Here is a 15362-nt window from a genome sequence, read left to right as displayed (position 1 = left end):
GAATAACACATGAAAGACAGTAAGAATGAAATTGGCGAGGGTAGGGGCGTGGGGGTTGGCATTGAACATGGCCTGGGATGGACCTGAGAATTCCCTATGGATGGGGAGAAGTTCTGAGGAGGTATGGATAGGGCTGTCTAGAGTTGAGATGACATGGGGAAGGATATGAATACAATCATAACAATGCTGAAGCCTGAGAATGAGACTGGACTGAGGATGAGCCAAGGGAAGGAATGGCTACCAGAGAGATGCTGATGAGATAGAGGCAAGGTTACACAAAGGGCAATCAGGAGACGTCTTTTTTTTTTCTTTTTTTTTTTTTTTTAAGAGAGAGTGAGAGAGGAGAGAGAGAGAGAGAGAATTTAGAATTTTTAATATTTATTTTTCAGACACAACATCTTTATTATTTATTATTTATTATTTATTATTTTTCGGACACAACATCTTTGTTGGTATGTGGTGCTGAGGATCGGACCCGGGTCGCACGCATGCCAGGCGAGCGCGCTACCGCTTGAGCCACATCCCCAGCCCCAGGAGACGTCTTTTGCCTCAGACTAGACCATCATTCCAGGACATAAGCCCTAAAAGAGGAAATTCCTTCATTCTTTTTTTTTTTTTTTTAATATTTATTTTTTAGTTCTCGGCGGACACAACATCTTTGTATGTGGTGCTGAGGATCGAACCCGGGCCGCACGCATGCCAGGCGAGCGCGCTACCGCTTGAGCCACATCCCCAGCCCCTCCTTCATTCTTTTCCTAATGTTCCTCCCCAACTCCAGCAAACCCATCAGGATCTGGACCTGCACATATACACACAGCTGCATGTTCTGGACCTAACCCATGTTGTTAGGATTCAAGCTCTTGAAGAACCAAATTCAAGTAATGACTTTACTTTTTAGTTAACATAACCAGCCCACAGTCCAGCATGCTAAATCATAAAGTCCAAGTCCAAGGAGGGTAATAACTTTACTAAGTTACAAAACTTTGGCAAATCAACACAGTACTATATAATACAATAAAATATTATTTATGTTGGAGTCATATATTAGACTTAGTGATGATTTTTACTCCAAAAATATCATTTAAATACCAAATCAAAACACTGTGGTTTTTAGCAGAGCAAGTTATTTTATACAATTTAATGTCTTTTTAAACTACACAAATTCTCATTTTAGAGTCAGTTCCCCCATGCAGGCTGTTCTAGGTCTGTATTAGCAAGGGGTTGGTCCAAAGTCAGGTACAGTTCCAATGCCTGAAAAGTGTTAAAATTCTATTTTAAGGAGACTCAATGTCAATAACCATTTCTCCAAAGTACTTAAAAAATTGTTAAATTTCACATAAATACTAGAACCCTAGAAATTAGTCATTTCAAGCCACACTAACCTCAGAAGATCCCTTGGATTTTAGAAGCCCTGTATCTTTTTGTTTTGATCAAAAGTCACATAGCCTTACTCCAGATTATTAGAAAAAAAAATTCTACCTAAAATACAGTTGTACCTTTAAAATAACAAATAAATACACTGTCTGCTTGGAGAGACCTGAGGATTTGATATTCTATATTGACTTTATCATTTTTCTACAAATGCCACCGCCGCCATTGGTGTCCTTATGCTTCCTCTTGCTGAAGCTGTCAACTCTTCAGTTTCAGCATGTAATTTATGTATTACCCATTCCATTGCTTCTTGGCCTTTACTAGCATTAGAAGATATCTTAGTCGCCATCAGTCCTTCCTGGTAACTGCTAAGGCTGACTCCCTGCACAGAGTCAATGGTTTCCTGAGTCAAAATAGTCTTTTCTGGGTCTTGAGGATGTGGTTTGTAGATGTCTCTCCTCCACTGAAGTCATATTTGTAAAGGAAATATTAGTAGTTTTAAGTTCCATTGTTTTCTCTACAGGATCAACTTAGAATGTTCTTGCACATGTTTTGTTCTTGCTGAACCAATAAGAGACTTCACGATGGAAGGCAGTCCTCACTCTGTGCTGAGAAGTCTGTGACTGTGCAGCTTTCCAGAGGGATCTATATGCCTGTCCAGCATATCAACTCCAACCACACTCGGGTTCATAGGGTTTGGGTATTTCTGCATTGCAGCTGCTGGAACAGTTTCCCATGGGTGGTCGAAGACGTGCTCTGAGGTCCAGATCTTCATAGTGCGAGTGGCCTGAACCCTGTCTGGCAGACTCTGGAGGACAATGAGGCACCTAGGCACACTAACCAGCCCCACCCGCACCCGGTAGCCCCGCAGCACCCAGGCATCAGGAGGATCTTTTGAAGGAGTCTTGGTGGTTCCCATAATAAAACCTAATAACCCTGACATAAATCCTCCTCTCTCTTCAAAGACAACTGACTGTGGGGTTCCAGGTTGTCCCCATTATTACCCACAGTTACACCCAAATGTAAAGATCTTTTTTTTTAAATACTTTTTAAAAAAATATTTATTTTTTAGGTGTAGATGGACACAACACAATGCCTTTATTTTTTATGTGATGCTGAGGATTGAACCCGGGTACCGCCCGTGCTAGGCGAGCACTCCACCGCTGAGCTACAATCCCAGGCCTTAAAGATCTTGATGTACCTGAAAACAGGGGCCTGTTTGGCTCTTTTTTTTTTTTTTTTTTTTTTTTTTGTAGACGGACATAATACCTTTATTTTTATGTGGTGCCAGGGATCAAACTCAGTGCCTCACACATGCTAGGCAAGCGCTCAACCACTGAGCCACAATCCCAGCCCCCTGTTGGCTCTTAACAAGTGGGAATATTTGAATTTACTACACTGACCAGCATCTTACAAAATGATGTGAAGTCTTAGGTCTAGCTCTCAAGGGTGAGCATCCTTTTTTTTTTTCTCCAACTCTCCCTGTCTTTTTTTTTTTTTTTAATGAGAGAGAGAGAATTTTTAATATTTATTTTTTAGTTTTTGGCGGGCACAACATCTTTGTATATGGTGCTGAGGATCGAACCCGGGCCGCAAGCATGCCAGGCGAGCGCGCTACCGCTTGAGCCACATCCCCAGGCCAAGGGTGAGCGTCCTTAACACTTGTTCAGATAAAGTCCTATTCCATGCTACAATAGCCAGCTCAAAAAGAATACTGTGAATTGAGGGTATAGCTCAGTGGTAAAGCACTTGCCCAGCATGCTTAAGAGGACCTGGGTCTGATCTTCAGTACTGGGGGAAAAAATCCTTTGTCTCTGGGAGAGAGCCCTGCTTCTAAAGACCTCAGCACCCACAGGTTTCTTCTGTCTGCCTGGATCAAATTTCCCTTACTTTTCCCAGGATGCTTTAGTTTGTATGTGTGGTGCTAAGGATTAAACCCAGAGACAGTGTACCACTGGGGTACACAACCCCAGCCCTTTGTTAAATTTTATTTTGAGACAGGGTCTCACTAAATTGCAGAGGCTGCCCTCAAACTTGCAGCCCTCCTGCCTCAGGCTCCCATAGTCACTAATATGACAGGTATGTGCCACCATACCAGGATTCTAGGATTCTCTTTTCCTCACCTACTTGTTTTCATCCTCCAGGCTCTTCTGTGAACTATTTCCTGACCTGTTCCTCATCTCCCTTATCCTTTTCCCTACCCCAACAAATTGTTTCCCAGATATGGTCCCTAGAACATGGGATCTGTAAGATGATCCATAAAAATAAATCAGTGCTCAAACAATAAACATCACACATACACACACACACGAACTTACAATACACACTGGTATAACACACAGGCCCCGAGGAGTCCTGCCGGAAAGAAGCCCAGTCAGCATTGTTCAATCCAGCATTCCCCAAGCCCGGTTGATCACAGAAATCTTTTCTTTAATGCCTACTGGAACATGCTGCAGAAAATCCTTCTGTAGTACCATGCACAGACTTTTATTAGCACTATCACACTACACTCTCATTATCCTTGTCTGGGTCTGGGACTCCTGCTAGACTGTGAAGTCCCTACAGGCTGTCACTGTGTCTGAGTTATCTGGGTCCCCAGTGCCTAGCAAAGGGTGGTAGACAGTGATAAATATTTGTATAATGGATGAATTTCCTGTTACAAAGATGAGGATGTGACAAACACCTCAGAGGCCAGTTCTTGGCAGTGCCAGGAAGGAGGTATCTGGTGAAAATGGTGATGGGAACAAAGTGACACAGACATGCTTGTAGACTCTGGGGTTCTCTGAGGATATTGTACATCCTCAGGAGTCTATGACAAAAGCAAAGTGCCCTGCATTCCTGGGGACTCAGGCACATTGAGGCCTGAGTGGGGATTTTACAGACCCTGAATGCCCTCTGTAGCCACAATGGCTAAGGAATGGAGACTAAGCAGGGCAGGACCTCATTAGCTTGGAGGAACATCATGGCCTGTATGTTGCAGGACCAGTGTGGGCAAGGTTAGGCCAGTATGCATCGCCTCTGGAAGGTCTGGTGTCTCTGATTCATCCGCTGCTCTGTAGTTCCCTGGATCCAGGGACACTGAAAGATGGTTCTGTAAGGAACAAGGTTAGATGGCAATATTTCATTCCCTTTTTTGAGAGGGGAAAAAAATCCCATGAAGGATCTTGAGGAAGGTTTTTGTCGACTTGTGGGACACCAGACCCTGGGGAAGATTATACCTGCAGAGGTGCAAGAACCAGCCCCAGATGGTTTTGCAAGCCAAGCTAAGCAACCAGAGCTACTGAAGAGCCTGGAAAGGTCTTAACTTTCAGGAGTTTGGGGGCCATATTTGTCCTATAGGATGCATGCTAGAGCTCTGTAGTACATGGCCAGACCAGGAGCCATTCCAGTTGTCCAGATAACAGTGGCCTGAATCCAGGCAATAGAAGTGGGACCCCAGAGGAGGGCAGGGACTGCAGATGTGCTGGGAGGTGGTAGGGAAAGGACCTAGTGTCTGGTTGGCATGAGGAGTAAGGAAAGAGGGCCTGAGGCCCATCTCACCCAAGTGACTGGCGTGACCTGAGTGGCTTTGTACGTGGGGAGGAAATGAGCTCCTTTTCTGGCCTGGGAATTCTGAGCTGCCGGTGAGTCAGCTGGATGGAGGTGCCCAGTGCACAGGTGGACAATGCAGGTGGGGTAGGGGCAGAGGCCCTGCTGGAGCCAGAGGTTTGGGAGGTCCGGACAACAGTCCAGGGGTGCATCATGGTCTAGGGAGACTTCCTGCTCCTGAGAGCTGCTACTGAATGCTGGGTCCCCTCCAGCCCTCTGACTCCCTCCCGGTGCACCGCACGCACCCACGATCCAGTCCCACGTCAATGTTCCCACTTGCAGGCCCACATCACCCCGCACCCCTACGCTCCAGAGGAAGGCGCACCCGCAGCCCTCTCCTCTTCCCTCCGCGGCCTCAGCCCTCCCGCAGACCCCGGGGTTAATCCTCCCTCCCCCAGATGAGGGACGCTGCCCCGCTTTGTGCGCCCGAGGGTGGGAGGCGAAAGCCCGGGACCGTTCGCGGCCTCGCAGGCAGCTGAGGTGAGGAGGGCGGAGCAGGCGGCGAGGAGGAGACACAAAAGAGGGAGGGGACCCGGCTGCAGCTGTCCCGCGAGGGGTCCGGACAAAGGGCCTGCTGGCGGGCCGGCCGAGCCGTTTTCATGCTTGTTGGGATTAGGCGCCGGGAACGGCGCTCGGGATCTCGCGGATCAGCGGTCGGGTGCGGGCGGCCAGTGGGCGGGCTCCGCCCCGCCCGGTCCCCGCTTTGTGCTGCTGGGCTCCGGGGAGGCCGCCCCTTTGTCTTCGCTTTTGGGGGACGAGCCCCCTCCCCAGAACCACTGAACACCAGCTGAGCGTCGCCCCGGCCCTCTCCCTAGTCCCTCGCGCGGAGCCCTGGAGCTCCCCCTCGCGCCCCCGCCACGCCCGAGTCCCCACCTCAAAGCCCGAGCCCTCTTTCATCCCCAATGTGTGGGAGGACCGGGGGACCAGCCCCTTCCCAGGCTCTGACATCTGAGACTTTAGCACCACAAAACTCCTCCACCCCTGGCCTTTCTCCCCGCCACCCCTGTCCCCCTGCTTGCCAGTCGCTCAACCAAACGAATGTCTCCTCAAATCTATTTGGTGATAAATGAGAATGGAACCCATTTAGGACATCGACCGGTTCGGAGCCTCCGCGTTGGGGCGAGGAGCAGGGGTGCGGGCGGCGGGAGGATCTGGGCAAGTTTCGCCTGGAAATGCCCACAGACCCGAGAGGAAGAGCGGACTCACTTCTGACAGTCCGTGGTCTTATTTCTGAGACTGGAGGGTGGGGAGTGCATGGTCTGTGTCTCTGAGTGTGCATGTGTGAGTGTGAGCGATGGTGCGTGCGTAGTTGCATGCACGGGCAGTTTGGAGTCTGGTTCCTGAGTAACTGGGTGCCTGATGGGTGTGGGCATGTGTGGATTTGAGTTCTGGCTCAGATCCCAGAAGATGCCCATCTCATTCTGCTCTTTTCACTACCATCATCCATTAAACTCATGGGTGCCCTTCAGCAAAGCTTTTTAATATACAGCACAACCGCTCAGCTGCATCTCCTACCTCTGAGGGTATTCCTGTCCTCTCCTAGTCAGATAATAACAGCTCACATTTATGGACTACTTCGTATGTGCCAGGTTCAGGTCTGAGCCCTCTACAGTCACTCACCTCTTACATAACTACGAGATTAGTACTATGATTGCCTCCCATTTTACAGGCTAAGGAAAGTGAGGCACAGCTAGGAAGTGGAGGATCCAGGACATCTGGGTCCAGTCTATACTAGAAATTACTATTCTCTGCTGCCTGGACTTCTGCTGGTTTTCTCAGCTCTGCTTCCTGTTCCTGTGACCTTTTCCTGCTACTATGTTCAGATACTAACACACTTGAGTTTTGAATGAGGCTTGAAGGAAACAGGCAGGTAGAAAGGTCACAGACTACCAATAGGGGGCATTCAATCTGCTTAAGGAGAGCCACTACATAGAACCCTAAAATGCCAGACCTGGGACTAGAGAAACCACCTACCATTATCACACTCTTTGCACTCTTCCTCAGTTCCCAGTTCATTTCCTGCCTCCTTGCACTCCAGGCTTTAAGGCTTTAACCCATTCCCTCTGACCATACTTGATGGGGCAAGAGATTTGCAAGTTCAAGGTTAAACTGGGCAACTTAGCAAGACCTGTCTCAAATAAAATTTAAAAGGGGCTGGGGATGTAGCTCAGTGTGGAGTGCTTGCCTAGCATGTGCAAGGACCTGGGTTCAATCCCTAGTACTACAAGAAAGAAAAAAAAGAAAAAGAAAAAATAATAACTATAGACAAACTCTAAGATGGCCCTGGATGAACCCTGTCTCCTGGTATTTATAGCCTTATGTAATATCCTCCCCTTGAGTAACTTGCTTCTACCATAGAATATGGCAACATTGAGGGGATATCAATTCTGAGGCTAGGTTTCAGAAAATTGTGACTTGCTAGCACCTTATTGCTTTCTTGGTTTGCATGCTCTGATAAAATAAGCTGCTGTGTTTGAAATGCCATTCACATGAGAAGCAACTGAAAGTGGCCTCTAGCCCAAAAGCCTGAAAGGAACTGAATGGTACCAACAAATTAAATCATCATAGGCCCAGGACCTAATGCCTTAATCAAGAGATTGATACATAAGGGCTGGGGTTGTGGCTCAGTGGCAGAGCACTTGCCTGGCATGTGTGAGGCACTGGGTTTGATCCTCAGCACCACATAAAAATAAATAAATAAAATAAAGGTATTGTATCCATCTACAACTAAGAAAACATTAAAAAAAAAGATTGACACATAAAATTCAGCTAAGCTATAACCAGATTCTTGACTTACAAAAAGATATAAAAAAATGTGTATTGATTTAAACCACTAAATTTTAGGGCAATTCATTATGCAGCAGTAGAAAATTAATATACCTTACTTATAAAAATAATGTATGTTGGAGAGGAAAGGCCAGGCCAGCTATAGTGACTGCTGGACCCAGGAGGATCAGGGGCTCGAACCCCAGACTTGGGGGATATCAGACTTGGAAACTGGGCCCAGCACTCACACACACAGTCCTGGGGATGGAATCCCAGGTCTTGTGAAGGCTAGGCCAATGCTTTACCACTGAGTTAAATCCTGAACCCCCATGGGGCTGGGGTTATGGCTCAGTGGTAGAGCACTCGCCTAGCATGTGTGGGGCACTGGGTTCGATCCTCAGCACCACATAAAAATAAAAAATAAAGGCATTGTGTCCAAACATGAAATATTTTAAAAATCCCAAACCCTTGAAATCTTTAGAATAAACCGTCATGCAAACTACTCTAGAGTAGAAGATAAAATCTAAATTGTTATCAACTAATATCTGAACTCAATTGCATGCATTACAATTACATCTGGGGACTAGGTATAGCTCAGTGGTACAGCACTTGCCTAGCCTGCACAAGCCCTGGGTTCAACTCCTAACACCAATAAAATGAAATATAACTGCATACTCCTCAGAACCATCTAAGGATCTTCACTCAGTATTTTACTCCACAGCAGTGGTGACTCCAAGGCAGAGTATGTGAGTGTGTACATGGTATGCAGTCTCTCACAATCCACTCAGGTCCAAAGGACAAGGACAGTTCTAAATGGAGTTTTCAGGGGAGAGACCAAGTCTCCTCCATCAAGACTGTGAAGCCCCTAAAATTGCTAGACACAGGAGTCTGAATTCTTCCTCTTTGGTATTTCCCCAACTTCTCTGCTTGGTTTCTAACCAAGGACTTTGTTCAAAAGATGACCTCAGACTGTGGAAGAGGGTACCAGGCAACAGGTAGAATAGAAACACATACTCAAAGAAATTTTTAATTCTCTGCTTCAATTTATTCTTCCTGTGTTGGTCCAGAGACCAAGTTCACATTCAACATGCAAGCTCTACAGAGAGGAAAGCCCCCAGGATCCACATCTCACGCCTACCCCCTATATCTTTCACCACCCATAAGAGATGGAACTCTTTAGAGACAGACTAAAAATGTTCCCATGTTTTGTAGATGGGGAGACTGAGGACAGAGGCAGTAGCAGTGACTTCCTTGCTTCTACTCGCCTGCCTGTGTTCCCTCTTTGTGCCACTGCTCACCATGATGTTGCATTCTCTTGGCTCCCAGAAGCAAAGTAGAGAGCTCTGCTACCTCAGTTGTTGGTTCTCAAGACTCAGCAGCTCTCCAACTCATGAAGCATTTGGAGCTCCATGGAGCCTATCAATTTCTGTTTAAAGGGTTATATAGTGACAGAAAGGGGTATGATCCAACATCCTAAGAGCTTCTGGAGGTGAGGCTGACACTGTCCCCTGTGTACCTGGAAAGCTGAGCTCTGATTCCTCCTGACAAACTGATTTCAGAGAAATGGACCAAATCAATCATACATCCAATGCTCTAAACCAGAAAGGCATGGCAAGGTAGAGGCTCAGAGAGGGAAGTGAGATTTTCCCTAATGGCCCTGGAACACCTTGCCTGTTACTTGTACGCTTATAAGCACACAATCCTTTTCATCAGAAGCTTAAAATAATGTGGTTTTCAACAGCTCCTTTTCCAGGGGAGAGGTATGGTTGTTTGGAAACTGGTATTTTATAATACCCATTCTCCTATTCTTCAGACTTCTGCCACTGTCATCCCCCCACCCCCATTTCCCATATGGTCAAAGTCGGAGTTCAAGAGGGACAGTCCCCTATCTCATTCTCTGTCCTCACTTTCACCCCTGCCATAATTCTCCAGTTCCCTCCAATATCCATTCTTCACCAACTGCCTCAACAAAACTGCAGCCAAAGTGCCATGATGGGCCAGAATTAAAGCCAAAACCAGGGACAACAGCCTTATCAGAGCAAGGTCTGGGTTAAGTGAGGGAATAGGAAAAAGAAAGGTGGCCTGGGAAGCCCCAAGAGAATGGGTCAGTCACACTCCTCAGGTAAATGACAGTAAGCTAGCCCATTCTTTCTAGGAAGCAGTGGAACTCAGTGGAGAAAAAAAGCCAAGGTAGAACATGGGTGACGGCATGGGTAGATGCCCTACAGGTGCAACTGAATATATATTTGCACACATGTGCTCATGAATCCGTCTGCAAATACATGTCTCCAACAGACACTTCTCATGCCCGCACCTGCACACATGCACCCCTTCACAGTCCGGAACAAACAAGGATTCACTCACATACACAGCACAAGCCTACACACATAAACTCATGTATATGCATACATACATATCTTTTGCATGTACATCCTCCCTCATGCACATATACATTCCTGGGTACCCGTCCATACATGCATATATAAATTTACTGTTACATACGTGCTATACATACACATTCACTCTTATTCACTCATACATATAAGTTAGCTTGTATGTACACAAGTGCGCATACAGTGCACTTAAGTTCATTCACATGTGCCTATACACACCTGCCTGCATGTTAGCACATATACACTCATGCTTACCTGAATTCATGCCAACAAAAAATCGTGTACTTATTTGTGCACAACCACATACATGCCTACATACATACACTTATGCTTTTGCACACTTATGTAGGCACACCCTTAGCCCTGGTCCTGGGATCTGGATGGTGCTGCCCTCTGCTGGAGACAGCGGATCAGCTCCTTTCGGTTGTCTAGGATGGTGTCGAAGCTCTCCTGCAGACGTGCCTGCTGGTCAACCAACTGGTGCTGCAGACCCCGGATCCACTGGAGCAGTGCCAGGCGACGGTACATCACCAAGTGTACATGATGCTTCTCCTTCTCCTGCTCTTTGTAGCGCTCCTGAGCCTGCAGCTGCTGCACAGCCTGGGCCACGGAGGGCAGAAGGGAATCTGGAGGGCCAGGACCTCGAGGGGTCCCACAGGCAGGCTCAGGACTGCTGCTAGGACTGTCAATGCTCAAGGAGCTGCTGGCATAGCCATTGTCCTCCAGAGGAGAGCAGATAGTGCTGGCACCACCTCTCTTTTCAGGCTCAGCACCAGGAATTTCTGCACCTTCTGGGGGGCTATGAATCCCCTCCTCAGGGAGTCCAGAAGCCTGGAAGGCCTGGTTGTCAGAAGGCAGCTCAGAGGCGTTCCTTGTCAGGATGGGGTCCAGTTTGCTTGGCATCCCATGCCAATTCTCATTGGCATCCCTGGCACTCTCCAAGAAGTTGGAGTTGCTGTCTGGCTGGAGCTTGGGCTGACATACTCCAGGAGACAGGCCCCCCAAGAACTGGTCCCCTTCGGCTAGCCCTGGCTGGATGGCGAACATCTGGTCTGTGAAGGGGAAGCAGAAGAATGAGCGACAACAGGTCAGGGTGGGGTGGCCTGAGATCATGGCAACTTAGCTACAGTTCAGTCCCTTCCCTTGACCCTGCTAGCAACACTTCCCTTCAAGGTTTTCTTCCTCTCTGTCTCTCCATTTATCCTCCATCTACCACATAGGGTTTTCCTCAGTCCTCTGAAGCAAGTTCCTTCTCATTCTGCACACTTCTCCCCAGATGACCCCATTCTCTGCTGTATGTTGGTGACTCTTAATTCTGTATTCAGCCTAGATCCAATTGCTATCCTCTCTGAACCGACCACAGGCTCCTCATATTCTCTATGTCCAAACCAGTCCTCCCTCTGGCTGAGTGTCCTCAGCTAGATGGCTCCACTCTCTATTCAGTCATTCTAGCTAGAAGATTAGGAACATCCTGGGCTACTCATTCTCCTTCCTTGCCCCATCTCATTGGTCACCAAATTGTGACAATTCTTCCTCCTAACTACCACTTGGTTCACACCATTTCTTACCTGGATTATTGCCACAGTTTTTTCATTGATTTACCTCCAGTTAAAAAGTGTAAATTCCATGTGTGGGGGGGTGCACTCACAGCAATGAGCGCCATCCCTAAACTCCTGTTAACCCTCTACGTGACCTTCCAGGCCCTGTTTGATCTGGCCCATGAGAACCCATCAGTACTTGCCTCTTATCACTCTGCTCCTCCCATCACACCAAACTGCCCAGAGATCTCAAAACACACCATTAGTTTCCTCACACTAGTCCTCTGGCCTACAATATCCTGCCTTGCCCCTCCCCACTAAGCTCCTCCTTTTCCTCCCAGTAAATTCCTTTTTGTACTTTAAAACCAGGCTTTTGTATCTCTACCTCTCTGAAGCCTTTCTGATCTTCTCCCCACTGTCCCAATATACACAAAATGGTGAATTATGTCTTCTTCTGGCTCCTACTACTCTGGATTCACACTGTCTTATTTCCTATCCCTGGCACATATGGTTTATGGTCAGTAATTGTCTATTCAACTGGAATTGTTTATTTACTTGAATAATTTTGTAACAGTAGTTTATAATCTGGCTCCCTGACTAAACCTGAACCTTCTTTATGTATCCTACCTCATATTCCCAGGAGTCAGGATAGAGCCTGGCTCTTGCAAGTGTCAGCACATACTTCTGAGCCAGTGAATGGGAGAGGGGGCTGCAGTGGGATTTTAGTACTCAGGAAGGAGCCAAGGGTAACAGGGGCTACTGCAGTGGGCCCAGGGCTGCAACAGCTGGCTTTAGTTCCCTCTTCTGCCCTAGAGCAACTATCCCCCACTTCTCTCACTGATAAACCTCTCTTTTGAGCTTGCCCCTTTTCTCCCAGTGTCCTGGGTACATGCTTTCTTTCTCTCTCTCTCTCTCTCCCTCTCCTTTCTTTGTTTTTTTATTTTTGTGTGTGTGTGTGTGTGGTGCTGGGGATTGAACCCAGGGCCTTGTGCATGCAAGGCAAGCACTCTACCAACTGAGTCATATCCCCAGCCCCCTGGGTACATGTTTTCTATATTATGTCTCTGCGCCCATCTTGCTCCACCAAGGCCCTGGAGAGAGGGCATACCACACCACTCTTCCTTCCCTAAAAACCATTTTCCACCAAATGAGAGGGTTGAATTGACAAAAGGTTTCTACTGACCACACATTGCTAGGATTAGAAGAATCGATGATCATGAAGGGCGAGGGAGCCAGGTATGGTTTTGCGCGCCTGTAATCCCAGTGACTAGGAAGACTGAGGCAGGAGGATCACAAATCCGAAGTCAGCCTGGGTAATTTAGGGAGATACTGTTTCAAAATAAAAAAATAAAAAAAAAATAAAAAGGACTAGGGATGTAGCTTTGTGGTAGAGCACCTGAGTTCAATCCTCAGCACCCACCCACACATACACACAAAGTTGGAGGTACTATTAAGTGGAACAGTCACTAGAAGGACCTCTATAGGTGGCAGGGACCCTCACCACATCCAATAGTGGGTAGAAGTTCCTGAGGGAAAGTGTAAGGCCTTTGTAAACCGCTTACCACCATCCCTCTGGCTTGTGGGAGGGTGCCTAGAGATCTTCCCTCTTCCCTAAACTTGGGCGGGGCCACGAAGGAAGCTGTGATGGGGTCGGGTGGGGTTAGGGACCCCCGGTTGTCAGAGATGGTAAAATGAGAACCCAGACATCCCAGGATCAAGATCTCCCCCAGTTCATATGCAGTTTGCTGTAAAATGGGGACTGGTGGCCTCCCTGCAGGAGATGGAGTCTCCCCTAGGAGGCAGAAGACAGCTGGGCTGAGGCTGCGACTCCCGCCCCGCACTCCCGCGGCTGGGCCCCAAGCCTTCCATCTGGGCCCAGACTCACGGCCTAGAGGCGCCTTCTCCGCGGGGCTGGCGCTGGTTCCGTCTGACCCAGCTCGCTGGGAACTCGTCACTGTGGGCCGGGGATCCCTGGGCCGCGGTGTCCACGCCGCCCGGGTGAACGTGGGGGTCACCAACCTACGCGCCCAGCCTCTGGCGGGTACTGCGGAGTCTGGCGGCGTCTGCGCAGCGGGGCGGGGCGGGGCGGCCCACGTGGGCCAGTTCGGTTCTCCGCGCAGGAACCGCCGCCCCCACCTCCGGATGCTGGACCCAGGCCTTCCAGGTCGGATGTCATCTCCTAGATGCACTCGCCTGGCCCCTGCGATCGGTCTGCCGCTTCACTTGCAGGCACAGCGACACTTCCGAGCTGAAAACCTGATCATGCACCATCATCCTTCTTAAAAACCTTCAAAGCCTTCCCCGTTGCAGGGGAAATCCTAAAAGGCTGCAGCTTCTGGGTCTGCCGTCCCCTCTAGTGGGGTCTCACGCTGCTTTTTGACATTCGGTGTCTTTTGCACACACCCATCTTCTGCCTAAAATTCTCTCCCCCTCTCGATGTACTTATATTTCAGGTCTTTTTTCACAAATTCTCTAGATCAGATGTATTTCCCCTTTTACACTATCTCAGGGCACTTTTGTTCCTTTCCTTCACAGCATGTTTATCACAATTTGGAATTATACATCCATGATGTGCTTATTTGACTAAATTCGTTTAATGAAAGTTATGTTGTAAGAGAAAACAGACAATCCGGTGTGGCTCAGGGCTCGAGGCTCCCACCACGGGGCAGCTCCTCAGCGGAGAGCCCCTCCTCCGTGGAGCCTGCGCAGTGGACTCCTGTGCTGCCGCCCTAGTGAGAGGGAACTGGATAAGAAAGATGCCGGGATCCCAACTCCAATGGATCCTTCTCAGTTCTACTTACTGAAGCTTCCTCCCCGCCCCCTTCCTTCTTGAGAGAAACGTATAGAGGTTGGGGGCCCAGTTTGCAATCAGATAAGATAACTGCTGACCCTAATGATATGCGGCATCTTCCTTAGGTTCCAACTTGATTACAACTCATCATTCTGCAACCTAGAAACTAAATGGCACACTAAAAGGGCTGGGGTGTAGCTCAGTGATGAAGTGCTTGCCTAGCGCTCACCAGGCCCTAGATCATCCCCAGCACTGCGCGCGCGCGCGCGCGCGCGCGCGCACACACACACACACACACACACACCAAATCTATTTTTTCAATTTTTTTTAGATGTTGATGGATCTTTATTTTATTCATTTATTTATATGTGGTGCTGAGAATCGAACTCAGTGCCTTGCACATGCTGGCAAGCGCTCTACCACTGAGCCACAACCCCAGCCCCCAAATCTTACATTAGAAAAGAAAAGAGAAAGAAAAGCTGGGTGCAGTGGCACACTCCTGTAATCCCAGGGATTCCGGAGGCTGAAACAGGAGGATTGTGAGTTCAAAGCCAGCCTCAGCAAAAAGTGAGGCACTAAGCAACTCAGTGCTTTGGGCTTGGGTTGTGGCTCAGCAGTCAAGTGCCCCTAAATTCAATCCCTGGTAAACTCCCCTCCCCCATTAAAAAAAAGAAAAAGAAAAAAATATGATTAAGACAACTTCTATTCTAGAAGCAAACAGGAGCCAGGGGCAGTGGCACACACCTATAATCCCAGCAACTCTGGAGGCTGAGGTAGGAGGATCACAGGGCCAGGCCAGCCTCAGCTACTTAGTGAAACCCTGTCTCAAAATTGAAAAGGGTTGGGGATGTATATCAGTGGTAGAGCGCCCCCCCCCCCCACATATACACTAGGTTCAAGCCCCAGTACTAAAAA

The 15362-nt window shown here is 48.2% G+C and overlaps 1 protein-coding gene and 1 pseudogene across 4 annotated transcripts; both read right to left on the bottom strand.

Moving 5' to 3' along the window:
- Positions 1–1429: 1429 nt before the first annotated feature.
- On the bottom strand, positions 1430–2146 carry LOC308656382 (PRELI domain containing protein 3B-like; annotated as a pseudogene). The gene has a single exon. The product of its transcript is annotated as a PRELI domain containing protein 3B-like (transcript).
- Positions 2147–8755: 6609 nt separating this feature from the next.
- On the bottom strand, positions 8756–13764 carry LOC308656544 (UPF0500 protein C1orf216). Of its 3 annotated transcripts, none has more exons than XM_081307744.1 (3): positions 13542–13680; positions 12840–12985; positions 8756–11170 (listed from the first exon to the last, which is right to left on the bottom strand). In XM_081307744.1, exons 2-3 carry the CDS (start codon positions 12844–12846, stop codon positions 10476–10478), a joined length of 702 nt encoding a protein of 233 aa, XP_081163870.1. In that variant the 5' UTR covers positions 12847–12985; positions 13542–13680; the 3' UTR covers positions 8756–10475. The 3 variants fall into 3 exon arrangements, with proteins under 3 accessions (XP_081163870.1, XP_081163871.1, XP_081163872.1); XM_081307745.1 differs by having other exon boundaries at positions 12840–12965; XM_081307746.1 differs by lacking the exon at positions 12840–12985 and having other exon boundaries at positions 13542–13764.
- Between the last annotated feature and the right edge of the window lie 1598 nt (positions 13765–15362).

The sequence above is a fragment of the Spermophilus citellus genome (assembly GCF_964194105.1).
Source record: "Spermophilus citellus genome assembly, chromosome: 9".
Lineage (NCBI taxonomy): Eukaryota > Metazoa > Chordata > Mammalia > Rodentia > Sciuridae > Spermophilus > Spermophilus citellus.
Note: the sequence above shows the minus strand (reverse complement) of the source record. Positions and strands in the feature narration are given on the sequence as shown.